Raw genomic sequence first — 12,258 nt, 5'->3', positions numbered from 1 at the left:
ACAGCATTAGACAAGAGCCTACCTAGCCAGATCCAGTAACAAATTTTCTCTCAGGATGAAAGTCATGAGCTAGTACGCTGTTTTTAAAGAACTGTAATAGCAAAATTTGAGAACAAGCAAAAAACCAACTTTTCATCCAGTTTCCTTCCACACCACACTAAGTTTCTCTCAGTTTTGTGTACTTTTAGTATGAAAATATGCCTTTCAGTCTCATTGACTGATTTTAGAATCTATTTTAATGCAGTTTATCATCATTCTCTTTTCACAGAGAAAAAGCAAGCAATTAATAATCCATACTGCAGAAAATCAGTCTACTTCTAAAAGGCAAAGCTTACTGAAGCGTGTAAGAGAAGACCAGGCTTAAAACTCCCAGACCTTTCTGAGAATCTGCCACTGCTTGTTACAGAGAAAGAGATCTAAATCCAGATACCAAAGTGAAAGGAAAGACTAACACTAAAATAACTCATCTGCTGACTGAAGGCAACTTTCAGGTGTTCCCACTTTGCTGCCCATCAAGCACAAAGCCACCAGTGCAATCAAAACTAAAGGCAACATCAAAATAACGAGTTAAATAGAAACGGATGGGTGTTTTCCATGGGAGGCAGTAGAAAAAGGAGGGTATTCAGGCTGGGGTGGAGAATGCACCTAGCTGTCAGTAGCTCTAATTTAGCTGACAGCCTAGCTCAGCTGTCTTCAGACAGCGGAAAGTTCAAAGGAAGGTGAAAATGAAGATGAAAGAGATAAAGGCTGAAGAACAATGCATTCTGCAGGAGAGCACAAGGTTTTCTTTAGTTCAACAATTTAGTCTTCTGAATAGCCAACAGATGCAGCATGTTTGGTAGGGAAGTAATTTACCTCCATGTACTTGGAATTAGAAAAGTGTACTGGTAAAGTGTTCAAATGAATTTGGTGCAAGAAAAAAAATAATCTTATCAGTGATAGCAAAAAAGTTTGGAAGAACCACCTTTTGAATTTTTACGCTCCAGAATTGTCTGCACTGTGTGTATCACCTTGAAGAGCTGTACCCTACTACACACACCAGAAGGAAGTGCCGTAAGGAGACAAGTGACAGCCTTTTTTTCCTAGAGAAGAACTTGCTTGAAAGCTAGACTAAACTCTCACAGTTTGGTCATAGCATTAGCAGAACACACACACTATTTCCCACCTTCTCCTCTCTACAGCTTTTAATTGGTCTTACAAATAGTGAGAAAGATTTTTGAAAAATTAAGTTTAATACAGGAAAAAAAAAAACAACACACAACAAAATGGTTCTTGACCAAAGAGGCTACACATTTTGAAGTCATGGAGGGCTGATATATGTTTTGGTCCAACAGCTTCCAAATGGCTATACAAGAAACTAAGCACAGGAAAAGTCTGGCTGAAAAACATTCAAGCATTTTTCTCTGAGGTTAGCTCCCATACCTTTTGCTTCTGTGAAGTCATTTAATTGATCCACACAATATGATCTGCCTAAAGAGATACTAGACTGTCCACTGCAAAATTAAAAAAACCCCAATCCTGACAAACTACCTGGCATTAAGCTGGCACTGACAGTCTGATGGCTTGTGGCTTCTTGTGCAACAGGCAGCTTCATTAGATGGCAACTCGATAGTCTTTCCAATTAGACAGCATTATTCTAAGCCATGCAATGATTAACGAGATAAGAAGCCACAGAGCCAAGTAATATCTGAAAGAAAGTTTTATTCTGACCAATTTAAAAATTATTTTGATCAGTGTTACCGGTTAACTGCAAAAAATCAACATTGAGGAGAAACAAAGCTCTCAGCATGGTAGGGTTAAAAGAAGAGGCAATATTACCAATCAGAAGTACTAAGGTTGAAAGCATTATACTTTAAGCAGTTGTGAGCTATGCTATTTTCAAACAATTAAACATAACTTCACAAGGTGTGCTGTCCTTTATTAACAGATAGCCACCTACCATTTGGATTTTAATGCATAAATTTCAAAAAGGCAAAAGCAGAATTTTACACTAACATTCAAATGCTCACACTAATCAAAGGAAAATGTGTTCCTTATCTCTGGCTAGGTATGAGAATTTAGCCAGAGGAAGCATGTTTAGAGAGCGTAGTTTTACAGCAGAATTTATGTACTGGATCATCTAATTCCCTCTATACCATGCAATGCCTCATTATGTTTATGCTTGTGACTATGCTTTGCTTATGTGTGTTGTGAAATCTTACGTTATCTTCACAACCATTAGTGAAATACGTTTCAATTAAGCCAATTACCCAAGGTAAATCCTTCACAGAGGCTCAGTGAGGGTAAGTACCTTTTCCATGATTACGTTGAGAGACTGTTACAAAACTGGAGTCAGAGTTCAGCTCTTGGGGCACTTTGTGTAAGCTCTGAGTCCAGAATCAGAACTAGGGATGTGCCAGAGTAGAGTGAGACAAGGGTCCTGGTACCACCTGATGTGTCTGTGTTCCCACAGCACATCATTGCATTTCACACAAAATACAAGAGGAAAATGCCAAGTGGTGCATCAAGTGAACTCCAATGAAATGTTTAAAATGCAGGGATAAAAATACAGTGTATTTCCTGAGCAACAGTAAATTTCTTTCAGGAGCCTTCTATTTTTCATGCCTTCCATCTATCAGGTTCAAAACCATTCCTGGGGAAAGTACTGGACGCCCTGGTAGTCAAAAATGATTAAAAACTACCCAAACCAAAACAAATCGAAAGACAAGATGTTAGGAGAGAGGTTGAAAACCATATGCAAAGTTTTCTAATGCCGTGATATGACTCAGTTGTTCAGCCTTGTCTTGAATACACTGCTCAGGCCGAGTCAACACATCTTAAAATAGATACATAGGAGAAGAAATAACAGGGTCCAGAGGCGTGCGGTGAAAATGATTAGAGAGATGAAGAGACTTCTGTATGAAGAGAGATTGAAAAAGTTAGCACCATTTAACCCAGACAAGTAACGGTGAACATGCTAGAGATACACAACACAGCAACTGTTTACAGCGGATAAATCCAATACTGCTAATTGGTGTTTTGATAAGCCAGCGGAAGAGATAGTGTATGGGATTGGAAAGGTAACTTATTTACAATCAATAAAAGGAAACACATTTCATATAAGATCTTGTTTTTTTGTGGAACACACTGCCACAAATTGACACTGAAGCCTAGACCTTAATAGGATTTGGAAGATTAGCCACTTATGCAGATAATAAAAGCATCAATATTCACATTAGATAAGAAACAATACACATCTGGACATAAACCCTCATGATTTAGTGCACACAAAACCTAGCAACTGGCACTGCCTATGAAAATCTCCCCCTCGGTGCTCACCGTACTCTACCTTAGCAGAAACTTTCTATCGAAAAATTTCAAAATTAATAACATGAGGTAAGGCATAATTGAGCTTGTAGGTGTGAATTAGTATCACAAGTCCTGTGTTCCTAGTCTGGAGTTTTATTATTACACTTATTTCTCCAGAGTGTTTCAGTATAAAAATGCAAAGGTTCTCCTTGCGTTGCATTCTCATTGCACTCTACCCAATACATTTAACAAATGGTCTCCACATCTTTTCCAATGACATGGTACTCCTGTAACCTGGGAGGAAAATGTGGAGAGGAAGCTACTTTGGGGGTCAGGACATGAAAAAAAACTTATGTAAAAGACATAAAAAACTATTTTACAGTGCTTTTTGACTCCTTATCCTTCCACCTTTGTATGAGACATTGCTTTTATAACGAAAACATAGATCAGATTTACGTTCCAGTAGAATCCACCTATGGGGAGCTTATTTTATCCTTGGAAAAAAACAAAAGGAATAAAGCAAATGGGGTCATTAAAATAAAAAAGGTGTTGTAAACAAAGGGCTAGATAAATGTACAGTCCAGTATACAGAAAAAACAAGCCCTGCCTGTTACAACACTGCTGCAAGTCCCTTTGGCACAGATTTGCTTAGGGTGGAAATGTGAGTATAAATATAAACCAGAGAAAATTCTTTGCTTGCCCATCCAGGTAGCTTTTTCTCTTTCTGCTCTTCTCCTCAGTCTTTGCTGTCCTTTACACCTGTATTTTTGCAGGTATAAAGTATACATATTTTTTCTCCCTGCAGATTCTGGTGATGAGTGACTGATCAGTGATGCCTGGTGTGATTGTCAACAGTATTATCACACTGTGCTCTGAAGACACAGCAGCCAGTGCTGTTTGTTCAGGCAGTGCCCTGACGAATGGAGGTGGCAGAGACACCATGCCCCAATGCCTTTTTTTTTTTTCCCACAGAACAAACAACAACAACCACCACCCCATGGCCCCAGAGCTTTAAAAGGTAAAAAACCCTGCAGGGTCCTTTATGTATTCTGTCAGAGTGTATGGGAATGCTTCAATTTCCTAGAACACAGCTATAAACAGAGAAACATAAAGATAATGATATGACACCTGTATTAATATTAAATATGAAAGCAATGCAAATGTCATGCCATGATAAACCTCATTAAATAATGTAAAACCACATGTTAATTACAGTTGTTGTCTGTAAAATTGCTCCCATGTAATCAGCATAAACTGTCTCACGAGTGGTGTGGTTGGTGACTAATGACCACAAAGAAGGAGTAAGTATATACCTTCAAACCTCCGTAGCTGCACAACTGTTGCAAAAAGCCCTCACTCCTTGTTAGGTTTCTATACTACAATACAATGCAGTCAGTGTGAGTTTATTAAAGTTTTATGTGGGGTTGTGACAAAAGAAACAACCTAAGAAGGTGCATATGCTGTTATCTTTCCCATACAGAGATTCAGTTTTATGAGACTACCAAAAATGTGCTATGCAGACTGCAAAACTCTCTTCCTTTTCACATACTGCACCAATATAAAACAAACTCTCCATTATCATTAACAAAAATTACTATTTTATGTAGTAAAAATAACAGTAAAAGGGACAGGAAGGACCAAGCTCTGCTGCTCCTTAATTTTTGGCCCATTTGCAATTGTCAGGGCATGAAGTGCCAAAAAGGTACACAGACTTGTTCCCTATCAAGTAATTTGCTATCAGTGAGGTAAAGAAAAGTTTCCTAACTGATGATGCTCAGCTGAATAGCATGACTTGGGGGTATGGTATTTCCTGCTGCTGAGCTGCCTAAGGATCAGTGTGTCCTAAGGAGATGATTAAGGATCACCATGGTTGAACCCAATGCACTTCAAGATTAAGCCAGGGATCCCACTAATGCTTCCAAAGCTGCTGAAAGTTGAAGAATCATACTTACTCATCTAGCTCTTCCTCTTCAGCTTTAGAGGTATCTGCATAGAGGTATTTGCTCATATCCACTGGTCGGACGTTTTTCCTTTTTGCAGGTTGTGGGGGAGAATCTCTTACGGTTACAAACGTTTCAGGCTCAGGATCTGGCTCATCAAATGGGTTCAAGTACTCTGGGGCATCTTCATCCTTGAAAGGATTGTAATTGTCAGCATAGAAACTTTCTTCTGGCTTTGAAGACGAAGCTGTTTCAGTGTCCGGTTCTACCAAATAAAAAATAAATCATTACACAGATTTAACATACAAAAATTCTGAAAACATTTTATCAGATCTTTATACTTCGAAGACTTATGAAAAGTTCTACTTCTTAACTTTCAATAGCCTCGGATGAATTTCATGCTTTATTTATTTACAGAGTAACCTTGTTGATTCAAAACCAGGTCTTTCAAAAGGTCATTTCATCTAGAGTATATTGAATAGGTTTCATTTTCTCACTTACTAAAGCTCTTTTAACCTAATCGGTTATTAGTTTTCTTATTTGTCATATAAATGGTATCACAACAGATTTTAAAACACTTTCCCGAGCTATCAGCCAATTTGTATCCTAACAAAACGTTCTTAATTATTTCTTTGAGCTTTTAAAAAGGAAAGATATCCCGTATTTTATAATAAATTACTTCTACTGGATATTAAAACCGATGATAGTAAGCAGGTGGTCTTTTCATTTCTTAAAATGACTGAACTAAAAATCAGTTATTAGGTGTGACCATTAATTACATTCCAAAACACACATATTTTCACTGCTAACTGCTCCTGGTAACAATACATAGTCTCACAGCAAAAATGAATTTAAATTAACCCTAAAGAGACAGATAATCGAATTACTCATCTATTATTTGGGCTGTACAACAAAAAGTTATTAGCAACCTGGAGCTGCGTGCAGTTCTTTAGAGTAACAGACGCTACAGAAAGAACATTACACAGAAGTGAATGGCTGCTGGATATTGAATAATACAAATCCCCACACAACATTTCTTACAAAGACACTTAGTAATGTTAATCTTACTCTTCCCGCAGCATCAAATGATCAGAAGCTCAGTTCAATATTGGATTTGATGTACTTTCAAAATCTATGCAAAAAGGAACTTCAATGCAGTGTCACTAAAATCTAATTTTCAATAACCACGCCCATGTTATTCTTCACAAAAAGTGTTTCTTTTTCACATGTATGGTTAATAAATTGAACAAAGCATACCTTTTAGCTTTGAAAGAAAAACTCTAAAAGTTATTTGTAGCAAGGCTCTAAAACATAAAAAGATGGCACAAAGGGAAGGGGCAGCGAAAGAAACAGCAATGCCATTACTTTGTCTTGGATGCATGATGTACTAAAGTTGCTAATCCTGGTGAACTGCTAGAAAATGGAAGCGTTCTCTACTCTGCCCGTAAACTTCCAGTTCACTCTGTCTCCAGCCAAGGAGACAGAAAGCCCTTCCCCACATAGTGCGACTGACGATAACCTACAGTTTGAAGAAAAGCCACTCCTGGCTGAACAGGAATTCGGTTCCCAGATGCAGGTAGCAGCTTCACCTATCTAGGCATTACTAGTCACCAGACCAGGGCAAAGTCTTGGAGCAGGAAAGGCTTTAGTCCTTCTCAGAACAACTGAGACCTACCAGGGACTGGAAAGATTTAATTCAGGAAGAACCTCACATTTCTGCTGCTCCTCTTCTTCTTGGTTCTTCACATTTTAACTGCAAAGACTACGTCAGCATATCGTCTTCTATGCTATTTCTAAGGGTCTGTTTCTGAAGTGATGGCTCATTCCTCTATGATCAGAAAGTAGAAACCAAATGGGTTTGGCTAGAATAACAGCAAAAAAACCCCACCAAAATCTTACTTAAGCCCAATGTGAACCCTCAGGAGATAAATCACTCATCTGAGACCAAAGGTGAGCTCAGCCGAGTGAAACAAAATAAAATTGTACTTTGCCAGACGATACTGCAGGTTTTAACTGGTAGACGCACAGCTACAGGCTGAGAGAATTGGGGCTGTTCAGCCTGGAGAAGGGAAGGCTCCGGGGTGATCTTACTGCAGCCTTCCAGTACTTAAAGGGGGCCTACAGGAAAGCTGGAGAAGGACTTTTTACAAGGGCGTGTAGTGACAGGACAAGGAGCAATGGCTTTAAACTGAAGGAGGGGAGATTTAGATTAGATCTAAGGAAGAAATTTTTCACTCAGAGGGTGGCGAGGCACTGGAACAGATTGCCCAGAGAGGTTGTGGATGCCCCATCCCTGGAAGTGTTCAAGGCCAGGTTGGATGAGGCTTTGGGCAACCTGGTGTAGTGGAGGTTGTCCCTGCCCACGGCAGGGGGGTTGGAACTAGATGATCTTTGAGGTCCCTTCCAACTCAAACTATTCTATGATTCTAACTACGCATGCTGCTTGTGCCTGTGGGAGTTCCCTATCGTGATTATTCAGAAAATTACATTTAAAAATTCCTTTAATTCCAAGTAAGGTTTGCAGTTTCTTATTCCTTCAGCAACCTGGTCCGACTTAGCATTAAAGAAGTAACATATACCGTACACATCTATCTCTGGCGTATCTCATGAGTTCTTATATTTAATTTCAAATTCAGAATACAGCTATCGCTGTTTCAAGTCAAAAACTGGAGCCAAAAAGGAGATTGAGAAAAAGTGTAAATCAGACACTACACTGAAATGGGATGAGATGAAGGTAATGTGAGATCACAAGAAGTTACTGTTATGCTTAATGGCCAGTCTTCACACTATCAAAATGGTTTTAAAAAGAACTAATTAATCAAAATCCTTGTGACTAACAGTAAAAAAAACAAATAATCAGGGTTGCAATAACAGTCTCAGCTAAAGCTAAAAAAGAGGTTCTGTTACTGTTTAAACCGGTTAAGTCTCACCTGAACATCATAAAGCAACATTTCAGCTGTGTCTTAGGAGATGGGCATATAGACAAACTACTGCAGGATAAATCAGGGTGTGTATTTGCAGTATGTCAGCTGTAGTGTATGTGTTCGCTCCTACCCAGCGTAAATACAACATGCTTATCCCTTAATAAAAGGGAATAAACTGCTGGGCACTTATCCTGGGAGAAAGGGTAGTTACTGCACAGTAGGTGATGCGTGTTAAGCTCACGCCCTAGTTTATGTGTGGCCATTTGTTCACAAGCTCGCATCCTCACAAGAAAAATGTTTCAGAGAAAGCCACAATAAAATAACATCAAAGGTCTACAGTTTAACTGACAAGGGAAAAGAAATCATTCAAGGCAGAAATTCTTAAACACACAAATACGATCAAATCCAGCAAGAATCCTTTGACAGTATCATGGATGAAATACAGCAGAGCCTCACATTTGAAAAGTATTTTTTTCAGTTATTTTAAGCTAAAACTGGAAAAGAGCTTCTACATTAGCTTGTGTACTTCACTCTAGTATCCAGTGCAGGTGGTCATGGCAAGCAAAAGTTTCACCCTGCTTGGCCTGAGATGTCTTCAGTGTCGGTATCTGCAGCTAAGCTGGATCCCTTTACAGTCAAAGCTTACAGGTGTATGTTCAAACTGGTAATGTCTAAAATCAGGTGACCCAAATCCCACTCTTCCTGCATATGTATGCGTTACTGGAAGCTCACAGGAGCCAGGACACTACTCAAATGTTACCCACACACTTAGTGATTCGATGAACCAGGCCAAGCAGAAATGCTGTTGAGATCTGCCCTCAAAAGATAGTTTCATACAAAAAGCAGAAGTAACCTAATGAAATGCAGAAAAATGATCGATGTACCTATTGGTCAAATTCTGCAACTTACTGATGACGTTTTAACCAAAATTTTTGCTACTTTAAACTTTGCTTGAATCTTAAAATATTTTATTAAGAGAGTGCACAACTACAAATACCTGCTTCTGCAACTCCATATGATGGATCACTGCACCTGCACATGAATCTGTTGATAAATACAATTATCACATCTGACCAAAACTTACTGATAACTCTCAAGCAGTATTCAAACAAATATTACCAGGAAGAATGTCAGTAATATTTCCTGAAGCTGAAAACATTCAGGGAAACAATCTCTTAAAACTACACTATAAACATTTAGTTTTAATTTGCTTTTAAGTGTCTCCTTGAAACGACGAGTTAAATGCTTCTTTAAATCTGATAAATTTTAAGGGGCAATGCAAATGGTTTTTGCAATTCTATTTCAACATTATGGATCAACTGCTGTAACCCTAACTAGGCCAAAATTATTTCTCTTGTTCATTGGCTCAAGAGTAACTACAGCTTTGGCCTTACAGGCACAGCATTGCAGATCAGTGCTCGGAGACCTCTGCCTTATTATTAATTAAAAGATTTCACAAAATCCTACACATAGGCTAAAATTAAAAGAGCTTCTAAAAGTATCATTTTCAAGACATTTTTTTTAGGCAGAATTTTGTAGGGGCTCAACTAGAACCTACTTGGCTGCTTATTTTCTCTCCTCCTGTCATCCCAGATACTATTTGTTTTTCCCCTCTGCTTCCTTCAGTATCTCCACAGGAGGGAGGCTCCCCACCTGAACCCGAACCTAACCAGGCTATCTCCCATGGGGTCTCTGAAACCCTTTAGAACCCTTTAGGACCCTTTAGGACTTTGGTGATCACTTCTCTGTGACAAACAAAATTGCTAGGACAGTGACTCAACAACAGTGCTTCTAAAGCTGCAGCCACTGTTACCTTCTCTGTTAACAAAGGCAAATTTTCTCAAGGACCTAATGATGTTGGGAAGTGCATTTTGGGGGGCTGAACATACAACAGCTTAAAAGGGGCTTATTTCCCACTTCAAGCTGATTTTACACTAAAGAATCAGCACAGATTCCCTGGCTTCCCCCTAACCATTAATCACAGCTGAAAACACAAGACTCCAGTCTCTACTTGAACTAATTTTTTTAATTGCATTCTCTACACTAATATATATTTAAAAAAAAAAAAAAAAAATGTTTGTAGTTTGGCACTCCAAGGGTCAAACACACAGTAATTTTGCATGGTTAAGTAATAAAGCCACAGGGGTAGGAGTGACGAGAGGTAGAAGTATTACTACAGCAGAAGCACCAGCTGCTCTTGTGCCAGATTCTGGAAACATTACTTGCCCTAACTCCACTGAGAAAGACTACTCATGATAGTAATCACTCTGGCACTACCCATGTGCACAATCAGCCTTCTAGTTCCCAGAGGATCTCAAAAATCACCCTGCCCTTCAACCCACTTGCCTTCTGTAACACAAACATATTGTGACACATCCCTTAAAACCAAACAAAATCCCCACCAAAACATTACGCACACCACTTTCCCCTTGGCAAAGGATGAAAGAACAAGCCACATGTGAAAGACACTTAGTTATGCCATTTACTGTACTACTGGCAGGCACACAGTCATGCTGGTGATGTGAGCAGCGTAAGGAACAGCGCAGAAAAAAAATGTCACTTCCCAGTACTTCTAGAAAGCATAATGACTGGCATCCCTATAAACCAGTGATGATTTTTCTATTACTTTTATTAATACTCACACCAGCAATACATTACATTTCATTAAGAAATATAACGAGAAGGGACAGAGTAACCTTTTTCCTCTGTACTGATTCTTGTACTGCTCTCTTCAGGACTATCCAGAAAGATTCTGGGGTTTGGTACTGCACTGTAGCACTGTTTTTATTTGTCATGTAACACATGCTGCAGGGATCTCAGAAATCTACACACAAGGTGAAAAAAAAACATCGATGAATAAATGCTGTTTTAAATGGAAGGGGGAGGCAGTGCCAGCAAAGCTACTCTTACGTCTCAAGTGTGTTGCAGGAAATTTATACTGGTCACATGCAACTTGAAAATTTGTATTCCTCACCTAATTAAAAAAAATATCTGGAGCACTGAAAGTGTTTTGTAGTTTTATATTTGAATTTGTTGCATATGTTGACTTCCAGAAGTAAAATATTTTGCAAAAAAATTAACTGATTTTATAGTTCCGTTGTTGACTACAAGGCAGTCCTCATAAGATCATCTACGTACTGTCCAATATAAAGCTGTAGAGATACAGTGTCTGAACAGATTATTTTTGATTTTCCAGATTCCTAATGTCTAGCTGACCTACCAGATAAAGAGAGAACAAACCCCAATTCAACGCATCAACCAAGAGACAGATAAAAAGGTTTCACTTCCACGGCTGAAGATTTTTCAAGGCAAGTAGTTTGCACGCACGTTCGCTCCACTGCGCATGTGAGATCGTTTACACTGAGGACTTTTTAAACCACAGCAGCATCCAGGGACAGCTTGCCGATGACCCTCTGCCATCCACCGCACCCACAGTGTGCACATGGATGCTGGGAGCAGTCACGCCTTTAGTTTCTCTCCACCCTGCATTCCCAGGGTTAGGCGTTTATGGGATTAGGAAGACAGAGGGGAAAGCAGCTGGTTTGTGAACAGGCACAAGAAATATCTGTCTAGGAAACAAGTATCTACTGGCAATTAATCCTGCTTTCTCTTTGAGTGACTGTCAATACACACATATTTGTGCCCTGGGTGACTAAGCACTCTTCCACTAAGCACACAGGTTGCAGGTTTGATAGGAATATCCCTGGAATATCTCTGCCAAATGGCACATCGTGACTCCTGGCATCTGACGGCAAAGTACTCAGGAAAGGAGGCTTCAGATGGCTGCTCCACACATTTGGGGGAAATTAAGTAACAAATTCTATGGAGAGACTCTGAACTTTCACAAAGTCTAAATTTAAGATTTTGCCTTGTCCAGATAAAAAGATAAAGCAGACTAACATGTAGTGAAGAGAAAAATACTTCATCCCTGCATGCATAAAAGGTTAATCTTTTGATTTAAGCAGATCATAAGACAAGTGAAACAGGTAATGTGACTCTCCAACCATGTAAGAGAAAGTCTCCCTTAAACTCCTGAACCTCTCTCAAGCTCCCAAGCTCCTGGGACGGCCACCAAAAAGGTCACAGCGACTTAAGGATGCAAAAGC

The 12,258-nt window shown here is 39.2% G+C and overlaps 1 protein-coding gene across 10 annotated transcripts in view; it reads right to left on the bottom strand.

Moving 5' to 3' along the window:
- The window catches only part of EHBP1 (EH domain binding protein 1), a 223,844-nt gene that overhangs the window by 113,547 nt on the left and 98,039 nt on the right, over positions 1-12,258 (bottom strand). For all 10 annotated transcript variants that reach the window (XM_086630928.1, XM_086630876.1, XM_086630906.1 and 7 more), the window contains one exon: positions 5,241-5,493. In XM_086630928.1, the coding sequence (XP_086487054.1) occupies positions 5,241-5,493 (253 nt within the window). The remainder of the gene's footprint in view (positions 1-5,240; positions 5,494-12,258) is intronic.

This window comes from Tauraco erythrolophus, chromosome 2, assembly GCF_009769465.1.
Source record: "Tauraco erythrolophus isolate bTauEry1 chromosome 2, bTauEry1.pri, whole genome shotgun sequence".
NCBI lineage: Eukaryota > Metazoa > Chordata > Aves > Musophagiformes > Musophagidae > Tauraco > Tauraco erythrolophus.
The sequence above is the reverse complement of the archived record's forward strand: the minus strand, read 5'-3'. Positions and strand labels throughout refer to the sequence as shown.